The following is a 19,877-nucleotide window of genomic DNA, read 5'->3' on the forward strand; positions in this document are numbered from 1 at the left end:
TTCAAATCGGGAGCGGTTGCAGTCCCTGGGCACACACAGAGGGGCTGGGAGCGCGTCTGTCATCCGTCTGAGATGTGAGAAGGTGCCTAGGATGCAGAGGTAGGGCTCTCGGTGTGAAGCAGTGGTGAAACCCTTAGGAGCTCTTACAGAAGTGTTTCTGAGAGTTGTTGCCACTGTCCAGTGGGGGCCTGGATTGCTTCAGAGTGGAGATCACTCAATGAGTGATTGAAATGCATAAACAGGATATGAAATATTTACAAGGGCTGTTGATGAATGATTTCTTCTCTAGGTGGAATTTGCAACAAACTGACCCCAAATCTGTTGTTTGGATATACTCTTGCTTATAAATGCCTTTCTTAAAATGTGATGCATGGATGTGATATTGCTGTTGGATGTGGGATGTGCGGAGGGCATGGGGTTTCCTGGTTTACGCCAGATTATTTCTGCTCTTTATATTTATGACCTCCCAGGGTAGCCTCCTGTAAATCAGCCTGAGATGACACTAGCGTTCTGGGCCTCTGAGCGCACCGATGGGACACGTGTGAACGAGACTGAGGAAAGGTTTGGGGGAAAAGGCCGTGTGTTTCTTGAGCTCTCCCGAGTCACACATTGGCATTTGGGGATCTTGTAGTTAAGAAATAGACCACGTGAAAAAGCTTTGTTGGGACAAGATTTGTTGCTCCCTTGAAGGGGAGAAATGCCAGCATAAGTTACCACATATTACTTAACGCCATTCAGAATGGGGGTAGGAGAATATTTGAATTACCCAGAGGTCCTAAATGGAAGACAGCAACACATTCTGCTAACGTGGGTGCAAATGGGACAGAAGACTCAAAATCTACAATTAGTAAACTCCTTAATTACTATCAAAGATACTTAAGATTGCTTTGAAATGACTGTTTTGTATGCTGGTATATTTCCTGAATCTAGCACATCACTCGCATGTGATTGGCACTCAGGGAATATTGTTGAATAAATTAACTGTCTTTATTTGACCTTTCACTGAATCCGGAAAATGAGTTCCAGCACATTTTCCGTGTCTCTCAGTACCAGGGCCATGGTCCTTGAGTCGTTTGCTCCACTAATCTTGTTTCCATGGAAAAGTGCGTTTGCATCTCCTCTCTAGGGGTATGTAGGAGGTTGGCCACATCTCTGTTAATTGTGAAGTCACCCGAAAGGCCTGGCAGGGAGGAGCCCTTCCCCAAATTGCAGCTGTGCGGCTTTCTCGCTAGTCTCTCTCAGTTCCACTGCAGCGCGTTACTGGGCTGGAACTGCATGGACAAGTGCGACCCATGCTCACCCCACAGTGAATGGCTCTGAAACGTCACTGAGCAGCTTGCCCTTTAACAAGAAGCGGTACAACTGAGCATGCCCCCGCTCATGAAGTGCTAGGGTGGGCAGCAAGCTGGAAGCCCCCTTTAAAAAATTATACATATGTCAGGCAAAGTTAGTCAATAAGTTTGAATTCCTCTTATGTGTCTGCAGAATGGAAGAACAGTAGGTCACGTTGTGATGACTTTTGAGAGCCCTGATTGGCCCAGTGGGGGCGATGTTCCTTTTTGCTCAGTGTTTGCCGTTGAACTTCGCAGAAGCACAAGTCTCGCGTGTTTGATTGTCTTGCATAAGACTCCTGAAGTTTTCACCTGAGCAGAATGGCTTAGACCGGGCAGTAGCTTCTGCAGAGGGCAGTAATTGAGAGCTTTTTCTTCAAAGCCACTTCTACAAAGAGTAAATTCTGAGTTTTAAAAAATCAGTGACATAAGCTCCTACTTTTCCTTTAACCTCACCAGCCCTTCCTCCTCAGTCACCAATTCCTTCTCCACTTCTCAGTGTTGGAGTCCTCAGTTTGGTCTCAGTGTCTTTTCTGTTCTTTCTCTACACTCTCTGGGTAACATCACTTACTGCTTGGATTGAAAAGTTATGTTGGCAGCTCCCTAATGGAAGTCTCTAGCTCAAAATCCTCCACTAAGCTCCATACCCTAATCATTTACTTGATTACTCCACTTGGATGTTTCACTGATACATCAGAAACTTCTCTGCCCCTAAAAGCTGTTTCATCCTCAGTGTCTGGCATTTGTATCGAAATCACAGACATCTCTCTCCATTTCTTGAGTGCTTAAGCCCGAGACTCTGGAATCATCCTTAATTCTTATGTGATTGTCCCTCCATGCCCCAACATCTGAACCATTAACAAATGTGGGTGGTTGCCCTGTCATGTGTATGGGAATCCAAAATTAACATCCCATGCACTTAACTTTTCTGTACATTCTCAGTTCAGCCACCATGTGTTGCTTCCTTGGTCTAGCCATCATGATCTTGCACTTGAACTACTGTAACTAACTGGCCTCCCTGATTCTACTCTTAACTCCCTGTAATCTTTTCTCCAAAGAGAACAAGAATGACTTCCTTCAAAATGTGTATCAGATTATGCCTTTTACTGACAGTTGAAATCAAAAGGTCTCGTGATCTTCAGAGCTCTACGTGAGTTTTGCGCTGCCAGCCCCTCTATTCTTTTTCTGTTGCTGTAATTATTTGCATGTGATTCAAGCCCCTGCCTCAGTCTCCATATCGCTTCTTTAACTGTGTCCTTACTTATTTGGAGGCTTTCCTCATGGACAGACTTCACACCGATGCCACCATTGCCTGACGCTTTAATGACTGCAGTTGCCTCCCAGCAAGTCTCGTGTCCCCCATTTCATCCTCTCTTAATTAAAGTGTAATCTAAGTGATCCAAGTACATTGTGTGACAAGTCAGCACTTAGTACAAAAACTATAATGGAAAAAGGGAACACTCCAGCCCCCTCCTCTCTGTCCTTGCTTTCTGCCTGCTGGGAGCTATTGCATTTCTTTTGGTGCTTACCTGGCCTCTATATTGCTAAGTACTGTAGTTATATTGTTTATTCTTTGTTGTTTATTTTTAAAATATGTTTAATTGTGACATAAACATATGGAACACAAACATACTTTATTATAAGTAAATTTGTGACTTCTTAAGGATGTTGGTTTGAATACCTGGTATTTTCCCCTGTCTTCTCTCCTAATGTATAAGGTTCACAGAGACAGAGATGAAGTCCGTTTTCATCTTTTTTTAAATATATTTTATTGATTATGCTATTATAGTTGTCCCATTTCCCCCCTTCAGTCCTCTCCACCCTGTACACCCACTCCCACCCACTTCCCCCCCTTTAGTTCATGACCATGTGTCATACTTATAAGTTCTTTAGCTTCGACATTTCTCATACTATTCTTACCCTTCTCCTGTCTATTTCCTACCTACCATCTATGCTACTTATTCTCTGTACCTTTTCTCCCTCTCTCCTCCTCCCACTCCACTGTTGCTAACTCTCCATGTGACCTCCATTTCTGTGGTTCTGTTCCTGTTCTAGTTGTTTGCTTAGTTTCTTTTGGTTTTGCTTTAGGTGTGGTTGTTAATAATTGTGAGTTTGCTGTCCTTTTACTATACATGTTTTTTTTTAAATCTTCTTTTCTTAGATAAGTCCCTGTAACATTTCATAAAATAAGGGCTTGGTGATGATGAACTCCTTGAACTTGACCTTATCTGGGAAGCACTTTATCTGCCCTTCCATTCTAAATGAAAGCTTTGCTGGATAGAGTAATCTGGGATATAGGTCTTTGTCTTTCATGACTTGGAATACTTCTTTCCAGCCCTTTCTTGCCTGTAAGGTCTCTTTTGAGAAATCAGCTGACAGTCTGATGGGAACTCCTTTGTAGGTTACTGTCCCCTCATCTCTTGCTGCTTCTAAAATTCTCTCCTTCATTTTTACCTTGGCTAATATAATTATGATGTGCCTTGGTGTGTTTCTTCTTGGGTCCAACTTCTTTGGGACTCTCTGAGCTTCCTGGACTCCCTGGAAGTCTATTTCCTTTGCCAGAATGGGAAAGTTCTCCTTTATTATTTGTTCAAATACATTTTCAATCTGTTGCTCTACCTCTTCCCCTTCTGGTACCCCTATAATTCAGATGTTGGAATGTTTAAAGATGTCCTGGAGGTTCCTAAGCTTCTCCTCGTTTTTTTGAATTCTTATTTCTCCATTGTTTCCTGTTTGGTTGTTTCTTTCTTCCTTCTGGTCCACTCCATTGATTTGAGTCCCAGTTTCCTTCCCATCACTATTAGTTCCCTGTGCATTTTCCTTCATTTCTTTTATGGTAACCTGCATTTTTTCATCTAATTTGCAACCAAAATCAACCAATTCTGTGAGCTTCCTAGTCACCAGTGTTTTGAACTGTGCATCTATCTGATAGGTTAGCTATTTCTTGGTCGCTCAAAAGGATGAGTTCTGGGGCACTGATTTTTTCTTCTATTTGAGCCATCTCTCTCTCTCTCTTTTTTTTTTTGGTCTGGTTGCTCCTGTTACAGTGAGGGGCGGAGCCTTAGGTGTTCACCAGGGCTGGGCACCCCAGTCACTAGATTGTGACATTGTATGTGAGAGTGGGGTCGAGAGGGAACAATGACAGTTGCTCCGATCTCTGTGGGACCTCAGTCCCTTACCTGGGATCCTGGGTTGCGTGTTCTGCCCTGCTCCACAATCGCCGCCTCACTGGGTCTGCCAGCTGCCACCTGCATACTCAGGGCCCACCCGCTGCGATCTTGCACTCCCCAGATGCCTTACGCGCTCCCGGTTGCCTTATGCACTCAATTCTCCCTGTTCTCCGTGCCGTGACTCACGCCCAGCTGCTTGTCTCCGCCCCTCCTACCAGTCTGGATGAACGGGTCTATTTCAACTTCTTGGCTGTCCGACTTCCATTCAGATAAATTTTCCGTCAGTTCTGGGTGTTATTCTACCTCTAAATTGTTGTTGTTCCAATCTTAGTTGTGCGTGGAGGTACGGAGTGTCCACCTATGCCTCCATCTTGCTGGAAGTCCTGTTTTCATCTTTGAATCCCTATTGCCTTGTGTACTGCCATCTGGAAGGCACTCAGTGGGAGATGTGCAGTGAACTTTAAGTAATCATCAAGAAGATACGATGGACCATAATAGCTTTTGAAGGCACTAAGTTGATAAACTTAGAAATAGATTTAAAATGGAATTTGCTCCCTATTTATCAACTGGCTTTTTGCATATTTAAAGAACCCATAGACATTCCAGGGTATTAATTTAAAAATCAGTATAAGCGACAAGAGTTTATAGTAATGTGAATGGATCCACAAAAGCATATGAAAATCATAGCTTTTCTTGGTATGAGCAAAAATTAGACTATCAACCGAGAAATGAGATAACTATCATAATAACCAAAAAAAATCAATCATTTTGGATAAGTAAATGTTAGGATGAAACATTCATTTTCTATTTTTCTTTACCATTTCCTTTTCACTTCTTTAATACAGGACATCTCTTACTATCCTTCTTGTGATGCTGTTCATCTGTAATGTAGTTAAAAAGGAACATTTTGAAGTTATTTAAAATCCATGTCTCTGTCAGATGTTGGAGAAAACCTAGAGGGCAATGGTTTTCAAGCAAATGGGAGAGGAAGCGTATTTCTTCATTTGTAGGAATGGGTCTGGTCCTGTGTAGTTAATCTGCAGATGAAATAAGACTGTCGAAAGCCCATGAACACAGGGGACCATCACGCACAGCCCGTTGTAAAATCTGTAACCAGTGTTCCAGAAAGACAGATGGTCTGACCGCCAAGGGGTGGTTTCATTGGGATTGGCTTTGAATGTGAATCAAACGAGGCACACGGCTGTGGAATGCTCTGGGCTCCTTTCTAACACCCGTTTCCCAGGTGCCGCTTGCTGTCAGCTGGACTAGCCTTGCTTCTCCTTCATCTCTGGGCCTCTGTTTCTCCTTCTGGCCAGGATGTTCTCCCCGAGCTGTGGCCAGGCCACCTCCCAGACCCTACATCTCTGCTCTGATGTCACCTTACCTCAAAGGCCACCCACACACCGCTCACTTCATAGTATACACATAAGCCTTTTCATTGAGTAAACAGGACTTGAGGGCTGTCTTAAACATGTGAGGTCCCCCCCGCCGGTTTTCCTTGTGGTGTTATTCACTCTTAGGTTGTAAAAAGTCTCCTGGCAAATCTAGTCACAAAAAGTCCCTGTCTGGTAATTACATGTTTGTTTTATAATCATCAGACGATCCCAGTTCACATCAAGTTAACATTTCTTTGCCATGTGCCCTCTGCATCCTGGTTCTGGGAGTTAACGACACACAGTGAAGGAGCAGGACTGAAGTCGGAGTTGTCGTTACTGCCGCACCTGGAGCTTTCCTTCCTCCCACTCAGAATGCATGCCCCTCTGGCTCCTGTGGGCCGAGCTCCAGGGAGGCGAGAAGCAGGACCTTGCTCGGCTGATGGTCGGTGCCGCGGAGCGGTGCTGCTGAGCACTGTGTTTGAGGGCTGCTTAGAATGAACACACGTGTGCTTTCTCCTGTGAGCACACATGTGGATTCCTGGGAAGCTCTTCTCCATAGAAACACCTGTCGGTCTCTGGGGTCTCACACTTGTCCTTAGAAGATGTTTAATTTGTCTTCTTCGGGTGGTTACTTTCAGCAACTCCCGTGGCCCGGAGGTTGTATGTTAACCCTGTTTTACATCGTGAAATAGAGCACAGGCTTAGAGAAGTGTATCAACCATCAATGTAGAGCTTATTAACTGACGGTCACGGAGCAACTGTGTGTGACCTTGACCCAGTTGAGTAAACAGCACTCACCTCCCTTCCTCAAGTGTAAGCCAGCAATGCGTCTCGCTGGCCCTGTTCGCTGCTGCACCCTGAGCTCTGGGCACAGAGTGGGTGCTCGCCATCATTCCATTGAATAGAGGGTCGAACAAATGAATAGCTGATAACAATTACGATACACTTAGTGGATAAACTGTTATTCAGAGATTAAAAACCAAGCTTATGAAGATTATTTAATACTATTAACAAGCGAAATAGCTATTAAGCTATTCTTAAATGGGAAAAGGAAGTAGATATAAAACTAAGCAGGCGTGTGTATAGGAGCGTGTACACACGCACTGATACACACCCCCACGTACATATATATACTTATGTGTGTGTGTGTGTGTAAACAGACTAGAAAGGAATATATGCATATAATTATGCTACAGGATATGATTTGGGATGGTGATTTTGTTTCTTTAGCTATATTTTTAAATGTTCTGCTACTTAAAAGTTCAGGTTTTATGATCACATTTTAAGAAAGTAACTACGAAAGAGAAGTACGAGAAAGGAAGAAGGAAAGGAAAACAAACATCTGGAAACATTCTGCCCAATCTGCCCCAGGAGGGTTATCATGCACCCCCACCCCTACCCCATGGGAGGAGCCTGGGGCTGCAGCTCGGAAGCCTGAGCTCTGCTGGCGGCTTGCTAGTACTGTCACATGAAACAGCTTCAGAGAAAGTTTAGAGCGTCTTCTGCTTGTGGGGGTGGGGCCTGGCCTCACTGTTGACACCACGTTGGGACATCTACCATCTGTGGGGTGCTGTGCTTGATGTCAGGCCCCTTGTGCCGAGTGTTTCAGGCTGAGTGTGGTTCGGAAGAGCAGCCACGTAGCAGGCCTAGCCCTGCTCGAAGAGCTGCACGCAGGCAGCGCCTTAGAAGCCCTCAGGCTTTGGTTTGAATTCCGTTTCACCACGGCCTGATTTGTGACCATAGGACTTGCTAGCTCTCTTTGAAACTCATGAGTTGTTTTTGTTTTTCAACTCCAAGGCTGGTGAAGTTAGCATAGGTGTCTCAAGCTGGCCGTTGGATTCAGTGAAATCATGTATGGACAGTGTCTGGCAGAGAGTCATATTATTCTTATTGTTTTCATCTAAATGTTAATATTCTTGCACAAATTTGAAAAGGAAAGAGTCAAGGCTGTATAATCACTTAAGCCTAGGTAACTAGAACACAGAGACGTGAACTAGAGGTACAGATTTGGGAGGAGGTACCAGTGTGGGGAGAAGGGGGTACCACTGTACAGAGACAAGAAGTGACAGACGAGAGTGGGTCTCGAACGGAAGCCCTGAGAGCTGGGAGGGGGTTTGGGAAGCATCTCCGAAGGGGGGTTCTAAACCCAGGGGAGGCGATAAATGCAGAACAGTTGCTGCCCGAAGATCTGCCTTGGAGTGAGGAACATGACCTGTGTGAGGAAACAGAACCAGTTGCTGGAGTAAAGGAAAACTTGGGCGACATGGAGGACAGCAACAGCCCAGGACCTCACTCCTCAGGGAGGAGCCTGAAGGGAAGCAGTGTGGGCAGAGATTGGCCCGGAACGGTCTCTGGAGCTCAGCCAGGCAAGCTAGGATGTGGGGGAATGGAAGTGGAGGGGAGGCAGCAAGCACATCCAGGGTGATGGATTGAAACTGAAGGTCCATTTGGAAATTGGGAGCCTTCGCTTCCAGCCCTGATGTCACACAGATTTTCCGAGTGATTTTAGGCGAGTCATGCAACATTTCTAAGCCTTGGTTTTCTTGATTTTTAAAACTCTAGGGATGGCCGGATGATTTCCAAGTTTTCTTCTTTCATTGTAGTTTAGCAATTCTCTCTGCAGCCCTTTGTCAGGGAGAGACTATGGGATGATGGTCAGGATGTGGTTGCTTGAAAGCTATTTCTAAAGGTAGAGCTTGGGCACACAGGGAAAGCAGCAGTCGTGCTCTGGGGAAGAAGTCAAATTACAGCCTTCCCCCAGATGGAGCCCCAGATAGGGGATTGGATGCTTTTCAGGGCAGTGAGTGGATATGTTTTCTTTATCTCCAGAAGGAGGAGCACACTGAGTTAAAGGCAGCATCCTGGAGCACCCACTGAATAGCAGACCTTGTCAATCGAAAGCAAGAAGGGAGCTCTGTGGCCACTGCCTTCCCGCAGAGAGCTCACCATCTAAGCAGACGCAGAAGCTGTAACCACAGTGGCTTGGCAAGGGCCACGGTAGAAAAGGCGCAGGGTGGAAGTCAATGGGTAAGGCAGGGCTGGCTTGACTTTGGAGAAATAACTCTCCACGCAGACAGTGCCTTTCTCTTTCAAGGAAGAAAGCAGCACATACCATGCACCAGGATGTTCTTTAGAAACATGTTAAAATCGAAAGCTTGTTCATGCAATCAGAATTGGTTTGTTAGGGGTATATAGGACGTTTGAGCGGTAAAGATAAAGCCGGAGTGGTAGCTAGACTTTGTCATGACCGTGGTGTTGATCCCTGTGGGCGTGCAGGGGAAATGTAGGAAGGATCGAGTCATGAGCAGTATGCCAGCACAGGACTGCAGGATAGATGCAGTGCAGAAGGTGTGTGTTCACAGAGGTTTGTGTGTGTGCACAGAATGCACAAATGTATGAAAAGTGACTCCCATTTACAGTAATGCTGAAAATGACATGTTTGAATAAAGCATAAAACAAACTTATAGTATAATTTATGTCTAGCCTATGTGATGTTTACATCTCAAAGTACATAGAACTGTATTTACTTAATGAGATAGACATTCTAACATTACCATGCAAGAAAACACTTAATAACATAAAGCCTAACTTGTATAGACATTCAGATCATGTAGAGCATCAGACAAATATTTGTCTAAAGTGTTTTTACAAGCATATGCTGATGCCAGATTTCTCAGCAGCTTCTCTCACTGTTGTTCAGAAATAAAATGCTTGTGCTGTGTCCAGAATCTCGCTAGTCCTCTGATCTGTCCTATCGTTGGATGGTAGGCGAATCATCCTCAGAGTGTTAGGAGGTTGACTTGCCCTTTCTTATCAAGAACTCGGTTGTTTGGTGTTTCCAGTTATATGGGTTTACTTCACTTTTTGGCTACATTTCTCCAGTTCTCTTCTTGAACCGTTTCGGTGAATGCACATCCTCTTCGCCCGTGGTCCCAGTCCCCTTCTCCTAGGGAGCAGCCTTGCTGCAGTCTAACCCAAATCCTGCTAATTCCTCGAGACTCTTCTCGGATCCTGAAGTTATAACAATCTACCACCTTCCACATGTCCCTTTGCATTAATGATATTTCATTCTTGTGATGTGCTGCATATTTTTAAAAATTGGGTATTCTCAAAGGCTTTCAAAATACACAGTTTGAGCCTCAGATAAAATACCTTCAGCCAATCTGGTGAAAGTTTAGTTAGAAGACCAAGGTTTTGGAAAAGAAAGGCAATTTCAAGAAAGGAACGTGGGAGAATGAAGAGCGGAGAGGGTGGAGGGGCTGGGTGAAAGAAGGTGAAGGAATTAGCCAGAGATCACATGCATACCTCATGGAAGCAGACAGCCGTGTGGGGACGGCCAGAGGGTGGGGAGGGCGTGGGGGCTGGGTAGAAGTGGGCAAGGAGGGGAGGGTCATCTGTAATAGTGTCAACAATAAAAATCAAGTTGAAAAAGAAAAAACTTGAGATAAGCACAGCAGTGCTTTATTCTGTGAGCAGGAAGTGAGGGCAGGAAAGGGAGGGACGTAACCTAGTAGGGATGGAAACAAGAATGCAGAGTGCCGTGTTGCTTTCTAATTTTGTAGTTTATTTTTAGTTTTGTTTACATTAGAACATTAGAATCTGTTTCTTTGTTTAATAGACCATGGCTCATTTAAATTCAAACAAATGAGACACTGATATTTGCTGAATTGAAGAAACGGTATATAAAAATGCATGCACATCGGCCCCAAAAATGCCGTGCTGTGACGAGAAGCTGATGGCAGCATCAGTGCATCTGCATGAAGGTCCAGGTTCACAGCTGTTTCAAAAAAAGCACAAAGATATTTAAGTAGAGAAATAAAATACCAGAACTGGCAGGAAAAAGAGATGGCTGGTAACAGTTTCACGTGAGCGATGGTGCATTCGCACAATACCGAAATTGTTGCTGAATTGTCAAATCAAAGAACCCCATTCGGTGACAAGAGAATGGATGCCAGGCTATGTGGAAACATGTACGATGACAGAGTAAGGCAGGAGGTAACTGTGGGACTTGACTGCATTTCCAAATACGAGCATAAAACGTCGGACTGAAAGAAGATCTAAAACGGGCAACTGGAAGAAAAGCGCTCATACAGTCTGCATTTATTCTAGATAGTGAATCGTGTCATAGTAAGTCACACAATCTTTACTTTCCTTCTAAAACTGCAAGGACAGTATTCGCCCTCCAAGCGAGTGCTGCCGGGTGGTGGATGGCGGAACACGGCGCCCTCACGCAGAGAGGCCCATATGGGCTTGTGTTCTTCCGTGGCCTGGAGAATCACAGGACAGGAAACATAATGCATGTTGCTGGTGGAAAAAGTAAGCCCTGTGTGGAGACTCAGAAAACCTCAAGATTCTCAGCGATTCTTTAGTACAAGTCATTATCTAGGAAGAGACAGACTCAGCGAGAGCACGTCCCCATCCGCAGGAGAGCATTCCCGCCCTGACAGAAGCGCTCCTCTGGAGAGAGAGCACCCAGGACTTGTGCTGCGTGTGCCCCGGACTGACCTGGGCCTGGCACGCTGCGGTCAGACCGTGAATTTATACTCAGTGAGTGAGTCACTATTTGTAGTTACTCCAGTGTTTTTTCCCCTTGTTAAACATGGCCTTCCCCTTTTGGAAATGTCTATAGATAACATCCTGACCCAACAGATAATTCTATGTTGTGAAGAGCTTTCCAGATTATAACTCAAATAACCCATTTATTTCAGACAATATTTCATATGCTGATATGTGCACACAAAGAAATAAGCTTTGATTGTTGGGACTCTCTGTGTTCTGCAGTCCACACTCAAATGTTTGGGTGCTTATATTTATTATGGTTATTCTTACTAATAAAGTAAAAGTTATGGCGAGCATTTATTGATTGGTTGCCTAGTATCAGATTCTGTGATAAAAGCATTATATAGGCTTTTAAAAAAGGAATCTTGACCAACCAACCCTATGAAGCTGTTGTGATAATAGCACTGAAAATTTGCCATAGTTGCAGGTCTAGTAAACTCAATCTTCAACCCAGAATTTGTTCTTGGAGTCATTAAGTTTTATATGGTAATATGCAAGGAAATTTTTTAGGGCTTATTGTTATAAATCTAACTATACTTATAATGTATTGAAAGAATTGTCAGATTGCAAATTTATGACTTAGTTTCTGGAAGATGAGCATATTTATCTGAGATGTTCTAACTGAGCACCATAATAATTATTATTTTAACCATCAGCTACTCTGTCCATTATATTGGTGACCTTGAATACTGACTGAACTTCAGAAGCACACTACTGCATAAGAAAAGTAACATTCTTCTGTTACTTTATTTTCACAATGAGATCAATGTTACAAAATGTGAGACCACTGATCCTCAATCCACATGCCAATGAACTGCATCTTTTATGATTATTATTTCAATTTGTACATATTTTTATTCTCTTTTTCTCCCATCAAATTAGAATGCAGAGAAAAAGTGTGGGCTTCATAGAATTACTTTAAAATTCAAGCTAGCTTTATATTTGAGAGAATGAGAACGTGTATGGAAAATAAAAGAACTCATCAGAACTCGTTAAAATTACATTAAAAAAATCACTGAAATATTTACATATCTTAAAAAAATCTTTAGAGTGAATTTCTATTTTGTTTGCGTTATCCCCATCCCCAGATGAGGTGTGTGAGAGAAAGAGGGAGGGGAAGGAGAGAGAGAGAGAAGGGGACAGACAGAGGAGGTCGACTGTGATTCCAGTACTTGAGAATTTTATTAGTGGTATAAAAAATTTAATAAAGTGAAACTGATGAGGATTTTTAGATTTATTATTAAGGTGTCTTGTAATGTCAGTTCTTACAGAATAAAATGAGGCAGGACATTGGCAATCACCTGGTTTTTTTTTTTGTATACGAGATGCAATATAATACTTAAAACAGAGCAAAAGAAAAAGCCTCTTTTATACCTCTAAGGAAGACACACATTTTGTTTAACAGAGATTTATTTTTTCTTAATATTCAGCTCTGGAGAATTACTGTCTGAAGAAGTAATTATTTCATTACTATGCTGGGTACATTGTAGATTAAATTAAAATGAACTGCACATAATTTTCATATAATTAGTGCAACTCAGAATCATAAACTTTGACATTAACAGAGTGTATATGAATAATGCAAGTTCTAAGGGATTATTTCCTCAAAAAATATTTACTGAAGAGTTAACAGAATCATTGAATAGGTATTTCTATATATTACAGTGGAGTAAAAAATTGAAAAGATTAAGGCATATGTTCTTCCACGTGGAATATTTTCATAGTTATAATGCAAATTTATATCCTAAAAAAGCAAGGACAGAAATGACTAGGTTCTTCAGTGGGATGAAAGGATATCTACTTGTCAGAAGTTCTTTTTCTTGCTCATAACCATACTCCACAGTGTCTAGCCCTCTGCCCCCAGTTGCTGAACTTTAAAAACATGGCGTTGTATGAAATGAAACTTGTTTCCGTAAAATAAATAAAGTCATATTTTATTTTTGCCATAATCTGTCATTCACAGGTTTTCAAAATGCTTCGTAGAAGGCTTTAAGAATATTTTATACAATAACATTAGTGCCCTGTCTCCTCTGTTTGCTTTGATGGGTTCCAAGACTTGCTGTATTAAGTAATGATTGTCAAGAAGTTGGACTGTGTGGCGTGTGCAATTAAAACCGCGTTGGTCTTGCATATGCGCTACGTGTAAGTGAGCCCACGGGTCTCCCAAAGTGAGCCTTTAACATTCCAGAATTTTGCCTCTGCATCTGCTGCTGGCATCCAGCCTCCCACCCACACCGGCTCAGACTCACTAAATGAAGTTTATGCTCGTGCAATAAAGTACAGAAAGACGAAGTAATAAAATGGGAAGACAGTTACTTTATTATGCGGTTGCTAAAATAGCTTCACTAGAAGAATGTATGTGCATATGTGAAAGAAAATAGCGTGTGAGCGGGAGCACCCAGCAAGTAATTTATTCACATGGTGTTTCTTACATGTCTTTATGTTATTTATTCCAGATGGGATTTATTCAACTCAATGAGGACTTCATATTTATTGAACCACTCAATGACACAATGGCCATAACGGGTCACCCGCATCGTGTGTATAGGCAGAAAAGGTCGATGGGGGAGAGAGTCACAGAGAAGCCAACTCCTCACAGTCAGTACTGTGGTGTCCTCTCAGGTAACACCTTTGGAAAGATTTCAGTCAATGTGCAATGGGAGATGAATCCTTCAAAAATTGTATCCATCCATCCAACTAACCATCCCTCCATCCACCCATCCATTCATTTACTAGCTTTATCTTTTTCTTTTGGTCGATGACAGTTGAATATATCTACTTTCAATTTATCTTTTAGTTTTCAGGGAAGTACCATGTTTTAATACCAAGAAATGTGAACTCAAAAGGACTTCTGAGACTAATATACTGCATGCCCCCCACACCTCTCCTGAGCTGTGCAGTTTCTCATGGAATTTGGGTCACCTCCCCAGAATAGAAACAACACTGAGAATTCCAGCTCTCCCGAAACCGATACTGTGAGCTCATGGCCTTCATTTAGTCCACCTCTCCTGGAACATCATAGCTACCTCTTTCCTTGGACCAGAAGCATCTGTTACTCTTCCTTTCTTCTTTAAGTTGACCCAAGTAAAACTCATCTTGGAGGTTCAAATGATCAGAGAAGTAGGAAGAAGAGTAAACATTTATTTCTTTGAATTTTATTCTCAGTATCAGCATGCTTTACACCTGGCATTTTCAGTGGCACATAAACATTGCCAATAATCAAATCCTTGTCTCTGTTTGTCTGCCTGTTCTTTGCAGGAGTGAGATGGTGGGCATATTATGCACCCTCTTACTTCTGTGGGCAGGGACTGTGGCATTGGCAAGAATGGTAGGGGAAATGAATGATTTCTCTTACAGAAGTAGGACCTGGAAGTGATAGCCAATGTCTGGAAAAGAATGAGTTTCCCTAGGACAAATGTGTAGACATCTAAACCAGACCTCTCACTGAATGTTCACTGATACGAGATTAGAAACTGAGGAAATATGAATTATTTGAAGAATTTTTGGTGCAAAAATTTTAAAGTTTGGCATGCAGATTTACAGTTAGGTGCTAGTGTAGTTAATGACAAGATATTAGGTCTCAAGTTGGTCATGGTTTTGAGGCCGATTTAAATAAATGGATTATGACAACACTCACTTTTGCAGAGGCCATAGGATGTTCATTTCATCACTGCCTAGAGTGTTTGGATTCAGAAAGAATTATAAGATATTTCTGTTTAGACAGATAGACAGATTCATCCTAAATTAGCCCAGGATATCTATTTTCTTTTGTGAAAGGTTATGATTTCAGTCTACAGGGGAGTCACCCTCAAAACACACAATCAAATCACTTTAAAAAAGGCACATTACCTTTCTCTAGTCTAAGAATTATTGACACCGGAGAGAGAAAACAGCTGAATGAAGGTCATAGCATTGTGACCAAGCGAAAGAAAGGCTTTCATATCATGAAATGACAATGGTGCCCACAACTGGAATTGAGTCCACTTGAGGAGACAGCCCTCCACGAGTTACACTGAAAGCCCGCACCGTGCGGCTGTCGAGTCACCGTGGGTTCCAGCTGTTCTACACGCCGTGTACACCGACGACCCAGGCAGGCTTGGTGTGCCACTGTGCACAGAGGAAAGGTTTCTAAAGAAACTCTCAATTTCAATGGGTTTATAAAGTGTGAATACATGGTTCATATTTGGCAAACATTTCTCCTGAAGCTGTAGTCGTTTTTTTGTGAGGCGTAACCGTTGTACATTAATTGACCTATTTGGGTCAAGCACTCACACGCAGGGAGTGCTGGGCTGGCTTCAGTCAGATATTTGTCAAGCTGACCTATTTTCAGTAGCTTTTGAAGGGCCTAGAATTTTAAAAATTATTTTAAATGAACAGTTTATGAAATAAAATATTCATTTACTTACACTGCTATGTCTAATTGTAGCTCTACTTAGTTCAGGCTGATGTAGTCACATGCTAAATGCGTGATTCAAATTTGAGTCATGTCGCAGTATTTGCCCTTGCACCGTGGGACCATAAAGTATTCTTGGATTCAGCTTAGTCCTTGTGCTATTGCCCTTCAATGTTTTAATGCCTTTAGGTATGTTATGTTTATACATAGTTATTATATGAATATTTTTTTCAAAACAGGGACCTTCATACTTTAGGATGACTTTGTTGTATTCTATTAGAAGGTAGTGTAGAGAAGGGGAAGGTGCATGAGGTTGAGGCTCAGAGGCCCTGGGTTCAAGTCCCACTCTAACTGCAAACTCTTCAATCCCTTAAACTTTTGAAGCTTACCTTCATTATTTGCAACACAAGTAGAACCTGTCACCTTACAGGGATGTAGAGCTAAATGACATAACTCTTATTTGAAAGAGGTGGCCAGTGTATTGTTTTAGACAAACTGGTAAATGAGTCATTGTGAGTAGTTTGACAAGAACTGTGATGGACTCAGTATACAAGATCCCAAACTTCTGCTGTTGGGGGGCTGAGCCTCAAAGATCAGGTAAAATGTACCCACACCACAGGGGAGGAGGGAACAGAGAGTGACGGTGGAGACGTGGACTCTGGGGTCAGACTGCCTGTGCTCGCATCCGTGAGCTACCGCTTCCCAGCTTTACGACTTTGGAAAACTTAACTTTGTCTCTCAGAAGCTCCATTTACAATACACAGAATGGGGAGATGGATCCCCGAAGCTCAGAGTAGTTGTCAGAATTAAATGAGATTATGTGTGCCAATGAAAAACATGTGTGAGGTTTTTAGCACATGTCATTGTTGGGGAAAGCATTTTGGCAGAAGGAACAGTGGCATCCACTTGGGGAACTGAAGCCAAAAGTCTGCCCCATGGTGAGGAGCGACAGCCCTGGAGAGGTGTCATTGGCTGATGGGGGGCGGGGTGCTTGTGTACTGGGGGAAGGACTTTATCTGGAAGGCCAATGTGATTTTGGAGACTTTAAGCAAGCAAGTGACATCATCATTGCATATATTCCTTGATGGTTTAGCATAAATTATGAGTATGTCTAGGACTCAGACCACTGCTGAAATTGTGTCCACATGCTGCCCAGGCCCATTGTGCAGGTTTTTGTCAGTATGTGGAGGATTCTTCGGAGATCATATGTTGAGCACTGGTGAACACACATTTTAAAATTTCTTCTCTGACTGGAAGTGTGCGACATCAATTCTGTCCTTTTCACACCTGCCTGTGGGTGGGAAGAGGTCTGAGGGTTTAGGAGATGAAGAATGAGCTGCGCATAGCTGATGTAGACAATGAAGTCTTGAAAGGAAGCAACTTAACAAAAAGATGACTTCAATATGCACGAGTTTCACGTGGGTAACTTGTATGATGGCGTCTACTGTGAGGCTGAGATTCTGAAGAACTGAGATTGTCCCAAGTTGCCTATTTACATATAACTCCCAAACATGGCTGCTGGGCAATGAAGGAGACAAACTTTCCTTTCTCTGTTACATGCCCCTCATTCTGTAACTATCTCTCTGATTTCATTTGCACTCTCTTTTTCTTTTTCTTACATCTCTGTCTCCTCCATGGGCGTGTGTTCTTCCACATGTCTGCCCCTAAATGGAGGCATTTCCTGGGACTTCCTCCTTTTCTTCTCACTCCACATGCTTTCTGGGGTGATAGAACCCAAATCCCACCTACTTTTTTGCGATTGGCTTCTTGTGTTCAGCCTTATCTTCAGGAGGCTCATCCATATTTTTACACTTTGCAGTAGTTGGCTTATTTTTATTGATAGATAGCATTTCATTGTATGAATAGGCCAAAATTTCTTTATCCATTATACTGTTGATGGTTATTTGAACTATTAAGAATAGTGCTGCCCTGAACAATTTGCACATGTGACTTGCATGCATTTCAGGTGAGTGTATATTTTAGATCTTTGATCGTTGGGTATGCGAATGTTCACCCTTAATGGATACTGCCAGTCAGATTTCCAAAATGTTTATCCTAATTTAAACTCCCAGCATGTATGTGTGTGGGACTTCCAGTTCTTGTCCTCACATTCTGGTTGACACTTAATATAATCATCTCTTTATTTTAGCCATTTTAGGGGTTTTAATTAATTTAATTTATTGTGATTTTAATTCATATGTCCCTGAAGATTAATGCGATTGAGCATCTTCTCGTATGCTTCTTGTTAGCCATTTGGATATCCTTGTTGTGAGAAAATTGCTGTTCAAGTCCTTTGCCAGTTTTCCAATTGGTTTATCTGTCATTGATTTAGAGTAGCTTTTATTTCTTTATTATGGAAAAACATTGTAAATATCTTCTCCCACTTGGTGGCATGTTTTTCATTATGATAATGGCATGTTTTAATAAGCAGAAATATTATATTTTATGTACTTAAATTTATAAATATGTTTATTTGTGGTTACTGCTTTTATTTGGCCCTGTTTGAAGAATCTTTATTACCCTAAGGCTATAACTTCTATATGATCCTGATGGAAGGCAGAACCAAATCCTTTGTAATCCACGCATAATGTTTTTGTAATTAAGAGCACCTGCCTAAAATTAGGATGTGTGGTGAAGTCACTCCAGGCACTTCTTGCAAGTAGACCTTTATTTTGTTACTAGTTTCAAAAAGAAAATCATGGTATTTTTTAATTTATTGAGTTATTTTATTTATAGAGATTTTTACTAATGTGACTGCCTATAAGCCATCATCAACTCTGGAAAATATGTGTTAGTATTATTCATTCTGCTGATGAGGAAACAAAGGCCGCCTTAGCAATGTTCGTTTCCCAAATGGCAGAGCTAATGAACAGTAATGGTCCCTCCCGTTGGCTTCCAAAGGCATACTCCAATGCCGGGTGCCCTCTGAGGCTCTGCTTGCAAAGGGAACTTACTTGGGTTTGCTCCTCATTGTATCATCATTACTTGTTGGTATTCAGTAAATATTTTTAACATTATTAAATAAACAGAAATTTTTTTTGTTTACTTTGCCAAGAGAGGCACATTTGAAAATTCATTTCTCTGTTGCAGATAAAGGAAGACCTAGATCTAAAAAAATAACAGAGAGTGGAAGAGGGAAACGATATTCATACAAATTACCTCAAGAATACAACATAGAGACGGTAGTGGTTGCAGACCCAGCAGTGGTTTCCCACCACGGAGCGGATGCGGCCAGGAGATTCATTCTAACCATCCTAAATATGGTAGGCAAACTTTAAAGTGCGCTTGGAATTTTTTCAAGAAAGCTCTAAGGAAGAAATGTGTGAGTATAATGAAGTTCTTTAAAAATTAACTCATTACTATTACTTTCTTTACTGACATCAATAAAAAAATCTTTAGGTTTACCAAGTTGATCTGTTTCAAAAAAGATATCAAAATAATAATTCACATCATTTAATTAAAAAAACAAAAACTTTTCATTTCTATGTGGCAAAATTCTCTTATTCTTTCCTCTCCTTTTTTGCTCTCTTCATTTTATTCTCACTGATAAAAAGGCTGTTTGTTGAAATTGGCAGAAATGTTATATTTGTTTATATGCATGACCCTGCAAAGTACTCTGGATTATGAGGTAGAATAAAAACGGAGCTTGGTAATCCACCAAGCTCTTATATAGGTAGTAAAATTGGATATTCTATATAATACTAGTTGATAAGTAAGACCTAATAGCTAGTAGCTAAATTTTTAGCCAGCTGAATCATGTGTAGCTAACTGCAGTTGAGCGTTCCCGAACTGCGGTAGTTAGCCCACACCTAGCCTGTCCCGGGTGCTCACTACCCTGTGAGTCCTTTGGCTTAATTGCATCACCATTTGGGTAAACCTCCTTGAAAGCAGAATTAGAAGGTTGTGGTGAAGAGTGTTTCTTAGGAGAGAATAAACATAAATAAAAGCCAAAGGCAAATGTCCATTTATAATTCCAGCTACCATGGAAGGCAGGGTAAGCACCACTGATTAAGGATAAATTATGTTCTGTTTTTGTAAAATTCCCATT

The 19,877-nt window shown here is 41.9% G+C and overlaps 1 protein-coding gene across 1 annotated transcript in view; it reads left to right on the forward strand.

Annotated features, from left to right (window-relative positions):
• ADAMTS19 (ADAM metallopeptidase with thrombospondin type 1 motif 19) overlaps positions 1-19,877 on the forward strand; it is a 241,616-nt gene that overhangs the window by 51,244 nt on the left and 170,495 nt on the right. Inside the window, exons 3-4 of the mRNA XM_045827263.1 lie at positions 13,893-14,058; positions 18,920-19,092. Of these exons, the coding sequence (XP_045683219.1) occupies positions 13,893-14,058; positions 18,920-19,092 (339 nt within the window). The remainder of the gene's footprint in view (positions 1-13,892; positions 14,059-18,919; positions 19,093-19,877) is intronic.

The sequence above is a fragment of the Phyllostomus hastatus genome, unplaced genomic scaffold, assembly GCF_019186645.2.
Source record: "Phyllostomus hastatus isolate PE091 unplaced genomic scaffold, TTU_PhHast_1.1 phas_contig_150, whole genome shotgun sequence".
NCBI classification, from domain to species: Eukaryota; Metazoa; Chordata; class Mammalia; order Chiroptera; family Phyllostomidae; genus Phyllostomus; species Phyllostomus hastatus.